At 36.3% G+C, this 15,833-nt stretch overlaps 1 protein-coding gene across 3 annotated transcripts in view; it reads right to left on the reverse strand.

Moving 5' to 3' along the window:
* The window catches only part of PDS5A (PDS5 cohesin associated factor A), a 78,177-nt gene that overhangs the window by 10,227 nt on the left and 52,117 nt on the right, over positions 1-15,833 (reverse strand). For all 3 annotated transcript variants that reach the window (XM_054294886.1, XM_054294878.1, XM_054294893.1), the window contains exons 16-29: positions 15,582-15,721; positions 14,449-14,564; positions 13,642-13,747; positions 12,654-12,814; positions 9,920-10,043; positions 8,628-8,786; positions 8,303-8,371; positions 7,506-7,642; positions 6,716-6,839; positions 6,239-6,443; positions 5,619-5,733; positions 2,487-2,619; positions 1,784-1,903; positions 649-711 (exon numbers count right to left, since the gene is read on the reverse strand). In XM_054294886.1, the coding sequence (XP_054150861.1) occupies positions 649-711; positions 1,784-1,903; positions 2,487-2,619; positions 5,619-5,733; positions 6,239-6,443; positions 6,716-6,839; positions 7,506-7,642; positions 8,303-8,371; positions 8,628-8,786; positions 9,920-10,043; positions 12,654-12,814; positions 13,642-13,747; positions 14,449-14,564; positions 15,582-15,721 (1,772 nt within the window). The remainder of the gene's footprint in view (positions 1-648; positions 712-1,783; positions 1,904-2,486; positions 2,620-5,618; positions 5,734-6,238; positions 6,444-6,715; positions 6,840-7,505; positions 7,643-8,302; positions 8,372-8,627; positions 8,787-9,919; positions 10,044-12,653; positions 12,815-13,641; positions 13,748-14,448; positions 14,565-15,581; positions 15,722-15,833) is intronic.

A 15,833-nucleotide genomic window follows, 5' to 3' on the forward strand; every position in this document is an offset into this window, starting at 1 on the left:
GGAATAGACTGGCCAAGGATGTGGTGGAGTCACCATCACTGGAAGTATTCAAGAAATACTCAATATGGCATTTAGTGCTGTGATTAGTTGATATGGTGGTGTTTGGTCAGCGGCTGGAATCAGTGATTTTAGAGGTCTTTTCCAACCTTAACAATTCTGTGATATCTCCTACTATAACTCTGCATTACGTTTTGGAAAGCCTCTCCCAGAGGTGCTTTCCTTTGCAAATAGAGGATGTTAGAATCAGAATATCTACAGCTGGGACTCCCTGAAATAGATGTTCAAAAGTGCATAGACATTTGCACCTGAATTTAACAGCAATAAAAGCTATATTAAAAATATTACAACTGAAAATTTAAGATCACCAATGCTAGTGGTATCACAATTCTCTATATGCATCACAACTTTACACCAAGCTTACTTCAGTAATAGAAGAAACTAATCAAGAACCTGTACCCCAGTGCACAGATAACAATCTTGGTGTAGAGTACTCATCAGGTAGTATGTTCAAGGAATTAATTATATGTCATCAAATAGAGTTACAAAATTACTGTCCATGGAATCTTAATATAATTTAAACAGCAGTCCAAAGCATTTTAAAAACCACAAGTAATATTCTAAGGCTTGCAACTTGCCACAATACAGTACCTTTCCTGTCAAAAGAAGAACCCTCGTCTCTTCTGAAATGTAATTCCTGTCATTGCAGAAATCCTGCATAAAAAAAAAAATTAGTTTGTATTTGATGTCTCAATCTCACCTCTTTTTTTATAAACACTCAACTAACTTCTCAGATGCAATTATCAAGAGTTACACATATTTCACACCTCACAACCTGCTGGCTAAAGAATCAATCTAATAAAGACAGGTCAAACTCGTATTTTGGTGGAGATTTACAGTGAGCATTACTGAATGACAGTATGCCATACCTGAAATTGGGATAACCATTTTTCCTTCTAAAATGACATTAATTTTTTGAAATTATACAAAACTGCTCTCCCTATTTGTTCACTTGCACGTTTTTAATGGGAAGTCCTAACAGAGGAAAAAAGGTGCCATTTTCTCTAAACAAGTTGAAAGTTGTTACCTTTGTCACGCTGAGTATCAGAGTTTACACAGACCAAAATCCCATAACTGGATAAAGGCACCAACCCACTGTTACATGGCATCTGCCATTTCACAGTTAAATAGGAAATAAATTTTGCTTAAACAGCCTCTGGAAAGGCAGTTAATTAGCAGCCTACGGCACTGAAAAATGTCAGCCAGTACATTCTCCAGGACAACTAAAACATCAGGTCTGGTCCCCTAACACTTTTCAGAAGTAGGTCTCTTGGAGAGCAGTAGTGCCACAGCTGACAGCAGAGCTGTACTTGCCAAAGCTAGTAATAAGAGGACCAATTTGTACAGCAAGCAGAATAGCCCAACAGCTACTGAGAGACAGTAACATATCACAGATAACAATGTTCCCTTTTTTTCTGATTTGCATTCTAATTCAGATATACAGTCAGAAAAATACATATATTCTCATATATTCACTTGTAAAAAACACTAATGAAATGATTCAGCAACTCATGCCAACATGCCACTTGGCTCACACTTGGTTACAAACATTTCTGTCATGTGTTCATAATACAGACAGCACAGCACAGAGCTGACTTTAAAAAAATAATTGCTGATAATAAAATATGCATTTTCCCACTCATTATCTTACAGAGATAACCATCTAGCAATCATCAAAAAGCCCTATTTCCCCTCATTACTTTGGAAATAAAATTAACAAATTTACCTTTTCAGGTTGTGTAAAAAATTTGGTTGGCAATACAGGGTCCTTCGGTGAATCTGCATTGCACAAAGCACTTTTGCTGTTGATTACACATAGTGCTACATCACACACTGTGTAAAGTTTCTGAGGAAAAAAGAAGAAAAGCATGCTTTAGGAATTACTCACTGTTTTTACAGTGTAGAAAGAATGCGGTAGTTCAAAAAATTTAAAATATGTGTTTAAATAACCACCACTAAGGACATTTTTAATAATTATATCACTAACCATACTGCTGGGTCAGATAATACTATTTATAAACCTAGTAATACTTTACATGACTATGCTGTACAACTGAAACTCTTGCTCAATCAAATCACCTTAGATGGTTTCTCATCTCTGCTAGGAACTAATGGGTTTAACAATAAGTGTATAATGCAGTATTTCCTCCCCCAGTAGCAGAAGATACTTATGTGAAGAAACTAGGCAGCTGTTAAAATAAGGCAGGCAGTAGCAGGAATACCTTCAAAAAATGCAAGTATTATGTACTGGCTGAAGTCAGCAAGGTTTTGCAAGAATGAGATTGGAAACATACAGACAGTGCTTGCAATTAGTAGTGTCTTTAAAAAACCATAAAAATGTCAGAGCTAGTTCTTTCAGACTTCCTGCAAATCCTGCTTTTGAAACCCTCAGCTCATCACCCAGAACTAATCTCAACTGCATTTCTTACTTCATTGGCCTTTGGCTCATCAGGAGACTGAGCATCTCGGGTAAGCTTGATGTTTTCTGACATCTTTTTCATGAAGGCATGGCTATTGTTTTCATTCTTTGTCATTAAAACTTCAAGCATGAACCACAGGCACCTAAAAAGTCATAAAACCACAAGCAATTACACTCCAGCTTTTATACTACAGGTCCTACATGCAGCAAAGCTTCACAAAATTTTGTTAGCTGTACTAGCTTTTTCTTAAGAAACCAAAATCAATTTGAAGACATAAACAGATAACTTCATACAATGGAGTAAACAGAATCTAGACCTTTACCACACACAGTCTTAATTGTACTCCTTTGAGTAAACCTGCCAAATTAGTGTGCTTATTATTACCTCTGTAAATACTGCCCAGCCAATCAACTTTTTCCTCTTCCACATATGAACAGAAACAGGAATTCTGGAGCTATCCTTACCCAAATGAAATTCCGTAATGACTACTTTGAGCACCATGCCCCTATCAACAGTGGACCATGAGCACACTCAAGGCAGTCTTGAACAAATCATGCTGCTGCTAGACAGTTATCCACATGAGGTGGATTAAATACTGCAGTTCAGAGAGGAGAGGAGATCAAAAAATCAGATCAGATTCTTCCTAATGTTCCATATGGGAGGAAAATTCTCCCAGGTAAAACTTAATGGAATTAGCCTTCCTAGGTTTCTTTCTTTAAATCTTGCTTACTTATAGTGAGACTACATTAAATTTTGACTGAAAGTTTGTTTTAAATTTTTTTCAATTATGAAATAAAGCCCAACTGGTCCATCCATGCTATCACATGCTATCAAGCTCCACCACTGCATATGGTTAGAGGGTCAACAGTCACTGTAAGGTAAAATAGTGCTTGGTTGGGAAAGACATACAAATTCCTTGCTCACAAAAGCCCCAATCTTCTTACCTGATACAAACTGTAATGAAAGAGATGAAGGAACATCTCTCTCAAAAGCTCAGAGGCTAATGCTCCATCAAAATACTTACAGAGCTATCTGATGTTGAAGAAACTAAGATGTCTCTAGTCTGACTTGCATCCAAGAGCTACAAAAGCTATAGTAAATCAATCTGTCTTTACATCCATTGTAAATGTCTTTACAATGGATGTAAAGACAACTTTACATCCATTACTGTTTTCAAGAACAGGATGAATACAGCAGCAGTAACATACCACCCTGACCCAGGTTCTGCAAAATCCAGTGTTACCCCAAGATTACTACTGGGAGCACATTATACTCCGGTAATCCCAGTTCTCATGTCAAATTCAATAGTTTGACTTTCCTACTAAGTCAGCAAATTACATAAATAATTATCAACTTTGAACAAGACCTTTGCAAAACACCAGTGGGATTTTATGTAAAAAAATATTCACAAAGAGGAACACAGTCACATGAAGTCATTCTTTGTATCCATTTCAGTAATTTCATAATACAAATTAGGAAGAGAAAGACACATGAGACAATATAAAGATAAAAAACAACCAACCCCAAACACAACCCTACAGGATAAGCTTAAAAACAACATCAGTAACAGTAAGTATCACAGATAATGGTTCAGGAACTGCTAAGCAGGCATTTACTGTACATCAGTGTATCTAGGCCATCTTAACCAAGACAAACTAGGGAGACACCTACAAAACACACTGCAAAGCCTGTTTTCCAACTTTGCAAGCATCTGTGTTAACACTTCAAAGTGAACACTAAGACATTCAGAGCTGTTAAAAGAAACACTGTATCACATTGAATGGAAAACATTTTTCTCATATCTCAGGAGACTCTTCAGAGAAGTATTCCTGCCAAAATTCCCCTACAGAGTATTTCTTTGTTTGGAGCAGTCCCTTCTGGCTAGTTCAGCCAGTCTGTGACAAACATGAGGGAGGAAATTGGACAACAAAGGAAAGCTATACAAGGACTGTCCAAAAAAGCTCTGCACACTAGAAAGTCCTTCTCAAAGGAAGTATTAACTCAGTGGCTGCCAATCAGAACTTGTTCCCATGCATTCTGGATAAAGTACATACTGGAGGATGCTTTCAGATGGTGCCAGGAACAGGGAGTGCTGGGACAAAATGTAGACTTGTTGGTAAGGTAAAAAAAATCTTCACTGACTTCAGGTCTGACCAGGTGTGAATCAAGAAACTCAGAAATCAGAACACACCAAGCTTTTCACTTAGAGAAAAAATCAGACTTGGACTCTGAGAAGTGAAGGTGCAAAAAGCATTAAGATCTGAACTAGTCTACTGGTGCCAAAACAGAAGGGCTTTTTGGATGATGTATATTGTAGTACATGGTCATACATGCCTCAGTTTCATCAAAAATCAATACAACAAAAAACAAAACCATTAAAACCAGAGCTGTGTGGTGAGAGAGACAACATACTTAAACAATTTTTAAGTGTTAATGATTTTCTAAAATTTTAAAATTCACTGCAAGGCATAAGGAGCAAAAGAAGCTATAATTAAGATGTGAAATATTACTTGAATCACACAAGAAGGTCTGAATGTGGAAAGAGTACAGAACAAGCTCCTGCCAAGTATGATGGTATTGTATACAGTAATCCATGCTGAATACAGTAAGAACTACTAAGCCTGCACTGCTGATTTCTAGTGCAAATGTAAATCAGCAGCAATTACTTAGAATGAATTTTAGTAGGCTTGCATAGGAAGGGGAAAATAAGGTTCCAGCGAGGCAGGACCTACCCAGCCTCACTGTTTTCAAGTCTTGGAGAAGCACCCTATTTTAAAAGTTCCAAAATATTTGAACTAACATTACCTGACATCCTATAAATATTCCTAGGCACAAAGACAAGACTTTAAAATCATTGCTTACTTTAAAAGAAGCATACACAACTCACTAATTTGGTATACTTCAGTGTGACCTACAGGTTACCATTTGGGCTTTCAGAATACACTGCTAAGCAGTTGTTGATGCCTTCTTCCCGTGGTTAAAGTGTTCCATATTTCCATTTTTCATTTTCTGGTTTAAAAGATACTGTTGATAAAACAAGTATTTCTTCTCCCTAATTAGTATTTTCCTCTTCCTAATCAGTTTCTTTCCAAGTGCAGAACAATTCTCAGCATAAGAATTCTAGAATCACTTGACACTTACTCTTTGACATCACGAAGCTGATCAACATCCTGAGGTTTTGTGAAATCTGGATCATGTGCCAGTAAGTGAATCATATATGGTACCACATATTCAGGCAGCAAGGACAGCAATTTTTCTACAGTAACAACAATAAAAAATTGCTTTTATATTACACACATACACATGCATCATAAGAAAAACTTTTTCAAAGCACAACTTTTTCAAACATGAAATGTAAAATTTTGACTTGCATTTTCTTCCTACTGACTTTACTTTTATTGAATCATTAAAAATAAATCAACATTTACTACTACAAAACTACTTGGTCTTGCTTCAGAAAGGTGGTCATAAAGCCTAAAAATATCAGAACACAAAATTTTGATTTTTGAGCAAAACAACTACAACCATAAGAGCACTGTATTTTACATCCATAATTCTCAGCAATGTACAGAGTAGTATTTTATGATTTATGCTAATACTGAACTAGATAAATTTAGATTTGAATGTGTCTAATATAAAGATGAGGAAACAGATTAAACTTACCTAGTGTTTCTTTAGAAAAACCAATTGCTTAAGGTTTAATAATTATTCCTTCCAGTTTACTATTATTGTATTCTTAACAATTTTAGTGAAATACTAACCATTAGCCATAGGATTCTGCTTAATATACTCTCTTCGTATACTGATGTTTTTGAGCAAGCACTGTCTGGCATGTGCTCTTCTCTCCTTCACAGGGTCTTTGGCACACAAAGCAAAGATTGCCATATATTCCAAAGGGAGCAGTAACTTCACAAGTGCCTTATGCAGCTTCTGGGCAAATATCTGCCTCACTTGGTAGCACTCATCCTATAGCAACACAAACCATAAAAGTGCAACCATCAAAATCCTGGTCTTTTTTTTAAAAAAAAAAAAAAAAAGAGGCATTCAAGGTGGAATTACGAGGAGGCTTTCTAAAACTATGAACAGAAGCAGCACTATTAACATGTGAAATTAAAACTTCAATAACTTGTGAAAGCTGCAGTGAGGAACAGAATATACTCTGTAGCAGCCACAAAAGCTCAGACGTAAGGACTCAGAACTCAATTAAGGGTCACTTCAATTCTAACGCAGTTACTTACGTTAATGACGAGTGCACAGAGCTGGAACTGTTCTGGGGTAATTATTTCATGGTAACAGGGTTCCTGTGCAAGCTTCATTATTGCACTACCAGCAGCTAATCTCAGTCGAGACATATCTGATTTACTAAACATGGCAGAGAAAAACCCCAAATAATTAATCACAGCTCACCACAACTATCTGCATGTCTCTAATTTCATCTTTTTACAAGATCAATGACATCCCAGCAACACAGCTCTAGATCGAGCTAAATTAACCCTACCAAATTTGTAAAAAATAAAGTGCGTTACTTTCCCCACAAAAAACCCTCTACTTTGAGTAAAACAGTGAAATTAGATGAGTCAAGTTTCTTGTTTTCCTATCACTGTCTAAATTAAAGCAATGCTTTTGCCAGTTTTCCTCTTTCCTTCCTTCACCCTCAAGATGAAGTTGAGGTGCAGCTACCTCACAGTTGGAATGAAGAAGCTCCACCCAAGATAAAATCTAACATGCCTGGGAGGTGGTTATCACTCAATTGTTTTCAAAGATAGCTCTGCAGGTGTTCTACTCTCTACAATGTCTTTTACTAGGAAAATCATCTAATTTGGAACTCTGTAGGTAATAGCAAATTGCAAGAAAGGGAGTATCGAACATAATTTCATGCTGCCACTCCACTCCTAATATTAATACTCTGATCAAATCTGTAGCCAACATGGTGCTGACCTTAACATTCCACAAACACTCTAAAAGAACCAACATTCTTTGAAATTCTAAAACAAAATGTATGGAAGCCAGCAAGGAACAAACTCTGACCTGATTCGCTTCTGTTCTGTCAAGTCTCCTTCGCTGACGAGCATAGCTGACAACAACCGGAGTGTGGAATTGGCGGATTTTGACTGGTTGTTCTTCATACCCAACAACCAGCGCACCAAAAGTTTAATTGCCTGCACCTATCACACACAAACAAATCAACAATCAACTCACTTGCCACAGCTGGTAAGTTACTAAAACCTACTGTTGTCAAATTGAAATTCCCATAGATTCCTGTGTACTAGAGCGGATACATTTTTAAAGGAACAGAATGAAGCAGTAAACACTCAGAGTGAAAAAGAAGAAGCAGTATTTCTGACCTCAGGAGACTACAACTATGACGCACTGTCTTTGCAAATTTGCACCTGCAAAGGATGAAAGATACTTGATATATGATTAAAAGTAAAACCAACTAGATTAAAATTCCTAGAAATGGCCATAATTAGATTCCCATTCATTGGGGCCTCAATTTATTTCAAATCTGTTTACAGTCAGTAAAGTCAAATCTGTTTACAAGTCAGTAAAGTCAAAGTCACTTTTCTTATAAGGAAAACCACAACTTTTGAATTTCTTGATCTTCTCAATGCTCTGAATAATTAATATCAGTAAGTGAAGACAACAGAACACATAGTTTCTACCAGTTTCATCAGTTTTGTGTATAATCCACAAATACAATAATATTCTAATAGGACTAATACAAAAACACATGAAGGGATTTCTTCTAATATTCCCCACAGCTTGAAGAAAAGTAAATTTTTAATTGCAGATATACATATTATTGCTGTCAGCAGATAACACACCTTTGCTAGTACTTCTGGGGAGACTTCTTCATCTGGAGACCACAATTTTCCATTTTTCTCACCTGTTGACTATAGAAATTCATGTAAGTATACAAACTGCTTCAATCCATACAGAAAATGAAGAAGTAAAAATAGAAGAAAGTAATGGATTAGGCTTTCTTTTCCAAAAAGTACGTTTTATAATGCAATTATCACTGTACTAACCACTTACAGAACATTACTTTACCGACCCGTTTGACAAAAAAAAAGCTCTATTCCCCACAGAGCTCATAATAGGCTAACAGCATAATAAGCACTTACAAAAAAAAATAAAAGACAATCTTACCCTGTCATTCATTAGGAGATCTTTCACAATGAAATTTGCAACAACAGATTTCATTGGAGAAGCAAACTGGTCTGGAGCCAACATAGAAATATGACCCAAAGAGACCAAGGGAGTTATAAGCTGTTCTGGTACATCAGCATTCAAACTTCTACTAAGAGGCTGGAGAAGGAAAAATAAAAGAAATACAAATTTCAGCTTCAGTTAATAAATTAACATGTCTTAAAACAGTTTATTTTACTGCTGCATTGCTGATGCATTTCACTGCTTTTCCAAAAGAATTAATAAAATTAGCAATCAGAAGTATAAAGAATACAATTTCCTATCCAACAGAGTAAATAAAAATCCCATATAAGGTAAGTGCAGAACAAATTCTATATTCTCTTATTTTAAAGTGAAACACATTCAAACCTGAGTGACATGGGAAAAAACTTTGTCCAGAAGTTGTGAAAACCTGAATCCCAACTGCCAACGGTAGAAAACAGCAGCCAAAACCTTGGAAACCACCAGGGACATTTCTACCAGCCATCAGTATTTACCTTCCAGGTAACAGTCACCAGGACAATTCCTGTATCACCCCACACCTCTGCATCACATTCTGGTATTAGGGAGGGAACAAGCACTCTCACAGAACTCTAAGCAGAAATCGAACTCTGCAAGCTTAATTCAAAGCTTTTCACACTTATAAATTATGCACAGGCTCAAAGACAGCCAAGATTAAGAACCTAAAATATTTTACAAGTGCAGATTAATAATGTTATTATTTAAAAGACTACAGTGAGAAGTAATAAACTGCTCTGTATAGAATATCTTTTTGCTTAATAACTTGTCTAAGGATGCAGTAAGTGAGCAGTGAGCTGATGCTTGAGCTTACAGCCAAACAGTTTTCTGCACTCACTGCCTCAGTGAGGCAAGGCTGTATGTGTAAAGACCTTAAAGCTGGGTAATTGAATACAGCTTGAAAGCAGGGAATGTTATCTCCCATTTAGTATCTGCTAAATGTGTCCCCATGGGATTTGTGTGGATAGAGCCAGCATATTTAGCTTACTTCCCCCAAACTTCTCCCATGCAGATAAAAAGAAAACCCTTTACTTATCAGACATGAGAATATTAGTAAACTGTGACTTTAAGAAACAAATAGTAATAACTTGCTATTGTAAAATTGATTACTTAACTACCATACATCTGTAGGCTTTCTGATCTCATAAACCGTTACCTGTTAATAAACAGTAGGAATTAATTTTAATTAGTAGTATCAATTAATAACAGAAACAAATCTTAAGGGCAACACATACCTCAAAGATCTGCGCAAGTTGTACTTCTTTATTTGAAAATATGGCATGTATACAGTGAACAGCTTGTTTTGCCTGATGAGGAGTGCCTCTTTTTGCTTTCTGATGCAAAATCGGAATTAGTGTTCTGTGTGAACATTAAATAGAATACTTCAAAATGCAATTTGCAATCTACAAAAAAATAAGTATCTTCACACACACAAATCTATCATCACTGTCTTATAAATCAAGTATTCCTTTGAAGTCTGTTCAGGAAAGATCACAATGATAAAGTAAAAAGCAGGATGGAACTGTGTTTAGCAATACTTGAATATCTGACTGTACACATACAAGAAGGAAACAACTCACAGGAAAAAAAAATCAAACATAATAGAAAATAATGATCAAAATAAAGCTATTTAGGAACACAAATGTAAGGTGGGGGCAACATGACAGTTTCAGCTAGGATGAATTCCTGGACTTATTATCCAAGCCTGGGAATGACAGGGCTGAAGAAAATCTGTGAAAGCTAAGTATAACCACTGAACATCAGTGTGCTTACAGGCTTTTATAACCAGAACTTTTAATCATAATGTATACCCAAGCAAACAACTGCTTTGCTGTGAGATTTTGAATCTCCTGCAATCTATCTGCTGATCAGAAGGCACAGAAGGAAAGTGCAGGGCAGAAGCCACTCCCAATACCAGGTGCAGGCTGCTCAGACTGTGCAGTGTCACTGCCCAGGCAGTGCTGGAAGGCAGGCCTGTCCCATCAGAGCTCAGCAGCTGAGACACTAACTCAGGAGGTTCACCCTGCAACTCACCCAGCAACTAACATGAAAAAATGGACACAGAAACATCCTCAAAAATCTCCCTGCTTTCTTGAAAAGCTCTTTGATAGTATTCAGTACATGGATTATTCAGCACCCTGCTGACACATTCTACATAATCAAAATCAGCAACTGAGGCTAAAAAGCAACTTGCTGGGTTGAAAGAATCAAACCTCAGTTTCCTCAAAACCCCCACAAAAACCAAAACCAAACCAAAGACCCTGAGAAACATGTTAACAATATCCTGAAGTAGAAAATCTCTTCTCAAACCTGCCAAGATTCCACAGATTGGATTAAGAGCCAAAACAGGACAGAATTCAGTAAAACCTACAGTTAAAGTAATTTTCAATGGCTAACCTACAATTTTCATGGTATTAAGTATAAGTACATTAAAGTGTCTTTGCCAGGCCTTGGTGCAGCAGTTACAAACCACACCTCAGCACACCCCAACTCACACAAATCTGCAAAAGGTGAAATGTTGATGTGCACCTTTACACGTTTACATCTACAAGTTTACACATGGTCCACAGGCTCTGTCTGAGCATGGCCAGTGCTTTCATCAGGGTCCAGAGTCACATGGTAGTCCTTGTCCATTAACTGGTACAAAACCCCTTATCAATTTCCTATACAAGGAATAAGAACTTGAGCTGCTGCTGGTGAACACTGCTTCAAAGGATGGCATACAGAAACATTTTAAAAACCGCAAAATACAAATGAAAAAAATTATCTTCTTGATTGTATCAGGTCGTTCATTTATGATACATGAAGTCTAGAACATCTCCTTGTCCTCAGATGTCTTTTTCTTTGTGTCAAGTGCAAACACTGACATGGTTTTTCAGAATGCCAGCCTGACTTGCCTGGAAACCATGCCAAGGATGCTACCTCCACTTTAACAGTTACATTTTTAAGTTGAGACCTCCCAGACTAAACTTCACCAATACCTGGCTAAGGCACGAAGCCAAAAAAATGTCAGCAATACCAGATCCTTTGAGAGAACATGATATAGCCCAGCAATAGAATATTGATTAAATTCTGGTAGGGAACCAAAGACACTTGGGACTATACTGGGAACTGTACTCACAATGGGGACTGCTGAGCTTTTCTTTCTTTTTACCCCTACAAATGTCTTAAAATGTATCTCATATACCTGCATTTGTAATATTTTCCTTTTGTCTGAAATCTGATCCCCATTCAGAAGAATCACTGAGGTTACAGCTTTAATTTACAGCAAACTTAAAAGTGTACACTGATATGCATTGTAGCATGGCAATATCCAAAATGATATTTTGATATATGAGAACTTGAAACCTGTGATTTATTATTCGGACAAGTTAGTTACTGACAGGTTGATTTTAAGGTTTCACATGTTATTCACAAGGTATTTAATAGTCAGTGAATACCTAATAGATTATGCAGCTTTAATCAGCAGTACAGCATGAACTGAATGACAACTTATAGACAATTATTCTTTGCTAGAAATTCATGCTTGCTTTTAGATTTTTGCTTCCCATTTTGTTTAATAACAAACAGAGCTGTTAACTATATCAGAGATTGCATCTGTGTTCCTTACAAAGATAGAAAAAATGGTGTGAAGGACAAAAATGAGTTGAAATTATGCCAAGTAATCATATCTTTGCTGTATTTTTGCTGTTGCTTATTTTATAACCTAAAAGATTTGCTATGCATTGGTTTTAATGTCTTTATTGTAAGAAGATTTTGAAGAAGTATCTAACACATTCAATAAACACATAAAAGTGTGAGAGCACAGAATTAAAAAATGAAGGGATAGGGACAGAAAGGTGCTAAAAGAAATCAAAATCACAGAAGAGAAGTTGTTTATATTAACAAGACTAGTCAGGGACAACACATTGAATAAACTATCAAGAGGAAGAATTCCAGATAAGAAAAGCAGAATGTAACAATACTCACGATCTTATTTGTGGCAAGTCTGTTTCTATTTTGTGACCCGTGTTTCTGAAAATCTGTATGGCTGCCTCAGCTACCTTATCATCTTCCATCCTGAGGCACTGCAGTAGAGACTCATAGGTCTCTGCAGAGTGGAACGAGGTAGGATGTGTAAAGGACAGAACCTGCAGACACACATTAAAACAAAGGTATATTTATTCATAGTAAATGAATAATCAGAAAAACAAAATTATGGCTGTTAATAGGCATTACCATCATCATAAATAGTGTTACATGCCCATACAAAACTATTACATTCATTAAATGCATTGTGGAGAAGAATATAGAAATTTTCAAATAAAAACACTTTTCTTCAAACAAATGCTTATTCAAGAGTATTTGTTTATATTGCAATCTATTTAATAACACTTATTTTCAACCTGATTTAACTGAACTATAATTTTAATTTCTCCAGAATCTATAGTCCCTGAGCAGAAAAGAAACCAAGAAGGTTAAGACATCTACAAACAAAACATGTGCTACTGAAAGGATATTTCAAATCCTTCCTCCCCCTTCCACTTCTCAGCACCACTGAACACAAGTTCCCTTTTTCTCACTCAATAACATGGCTCTTGAGCTAACTGCTTGCTCTCCCTCCAGTGTCACAGACACCCCAGAGAAGGTGTCTCTCCCTGTTTCCCCGTTTCTCTTCCTCTCACTTTACACCTTTTTCTCTACTACTTCCCTAAGTAGTAGAGCAATTCTGATTCCCTAAGCAGAAACCAATTTCTGCTTTAACATGTACATTTCAATGCTTGGCACCCTTTTCAAAATATACTTCTTCCAACAAACAATCTCTTCCGTTATTCTTCTTTCAAGTGAGTATTAATAAGCAGTTTCATACATTAAAAAAGTAATTATCTAAGTAATAACTACTAAACCCATGCTAACATGAAATTGTTGCTCATTCCCCTTTTGCCCCTTCCACTACAGCTGCATTGATGCACATTACCTTGAGAAGTTCAAGCCCTGCACGAATAGCAGTATCAGGACTTACACCCTCCTCTTCATCATCAGCTGTCCCCTCTATGGATTTATTCATTAGTTTTACTAGTGCACTGAAATGAGAGATGAAAAAAGGAACAAACAAGAAAGTATAACAACGTTAAAGGCTGGAGATACAAGCAAGATTACTTAGTTTTCACAACACATAAAGGGAAAGTAACAGTCTTTGGGGGTGGTGTTGGCATTGCTGTTTGGTTTTTGCTATTTTTGATTTATTACATTATTCTTTTTCCTTCTAATTTCACTTTCTGCAAAACCAATTCTTCAGGGGGGAAAAAAATCCACCCAAAAAAACCCCCTCCATGCTGGTGGCATTAGATCAACACATACTTGCACAAGTTTCAGAACGTAATTAGGTTGCCAGACAAGTCTCAAAAGAAATCAAAACATTCTCTTACACAATCCCACAAAAGCTAATTAATTCAGATGCTCTATGGAAGACTGTGCTGCAGTTAACTATGTGAAAATTATGTTCACAGTTTTCACCTGAAGCCCCACAAATAGAATTTTCACCATGAACTGCTACATTTTAAAAATCATTTTATGGACAGCACAGCAAAGCAACATCAAAAGAAGTTGCATCCTCTAGGTTGCTAGGAATGAATACATCTACATAATTTTGATTTAAAACTCACCCACACACTTAGTGCTAGGACAGACCAATTTAACCACCAAGAAAATAATTTTTTCTTTAGCTATTTCTAGCATATTTTAATCATTCATGAGTCAATTGTTCATGATCTTTCAAACTTACCTAATGGCTTCTGAGTCAATATGTACAGGGGCAATTCTTTCCAAAAGAAATTTGACCATTTCCAGAAAAGGATTTGTTGGCTGCTTAGGATTTGCAAGTTTCCGGGCTATCTCCCTCTACAAGAACGTTAGATACAAACAAGAATTACACTCGTTTTACTGACTTCTTTAACATGTTGAGTAAGCTAAATATAGTTACTTTTTTTTCCCACAGAGATTGTCTATATAATTAGTGAAATCTTTTTAAGAGAGGGGCTGTTGGTATCTCCACACCTCTCTTGAACATGTTATATTCAAAGCAGACATACTTAACAAAACTATTTAAATAGGTTTCGAGTTAAGAGTTCTTCAGGGATTCTTAAGAATTGCAGCCCAGATTCAAAACAGATCTAAAGAAGAGTGAAGTGCAGTACACAGAATGTATATGTCTGTTGTCAAGTGTAACCCAGCAAACTGTGGGTAACCCTGCAGTACTTGAGATTTCATAACAATGAAAAAATTGTCCTGCTCCCTTCCCTGTAAAATTTCTGAGCCATTAGACAAAACCCAAGAAGGCTATGTCTGTTCATAGATGCTCTTCGTGATTTTTGCAATTCCTGTCAATGAAATTGCTTATTTTGCCTTAGACCATTACAAAAAAATCTGTGGTGGATGGCAGAATCTGGAAAAGTACATTTTAATATTAAGGTGTGTGTTTTTAAAGAGGTTAAATAAAATGAGAAAAATAAAAGAGTGATCTCAAAATACTATTCTAGGATGAAAAATAAATTAATAATATGCAGATGATAACAGATGACTTGCTGGTACTTGAAAGCTGAATCAGTGTGAGAAGACAGTTTGGGAATCCCATCACAAAAGAAGCACTTGAAACAAAATATTTTGAAGAAATAAACTGTTTTTTTAGACATTATGCTAGCTGCTTATAATCCCAGGAAGGAATAAAGCCAATGTTTTCTTAAAATAATGACTGTGATTATCTTTTCCCTAATCTCTACAGGTTAATCAAAAAGGCATTTTTTGAAAATGGGAAACATGTAAAAACCATGTTTAGGTAACTAAGATGACATTAATTACAGGCAGCACTTTTAAGCACAAATATTTATGGTATAAAAGTTTGCTTTTCCATTTCCTTACCACACAGACATCTGCCTGTTTACAAGAACATGTAGGGCTAATTAACAGTTCAAGCTGGGACCGAAGTTTCTCATCATCACCCAAAACCTGATTGAATTTCTTCACAAAATCTTGTGCTTTCCCAGGATCTGGAAGGTTTTCTGTATGGTTAAAAACAGTTTAATGTGAGATAAATTTGCAACTTCAGCAGGCCAAGATTCACAGAAATACAGTTTCCAGGAATGCTGTAGTAGCTTACAGAATGTTTGTAGA

This window comes from Melozone crissalis, unplaced genomic scaffold (genome assembly GCF_028551555.1).
Source record: "Melozone crissalis strain CALT ecotype California unplaced genomic scaffold, PUWL_Pcris_2 ptg000006l_1, whole genome shotgun sequence".
NCBI classification, from domain to species: domain Eukaryota; kingdom Metazoa; phylum Chordata; class Aves; order Passeriformes; family Passerellidae; genus Melozone; species Melozone crissalis.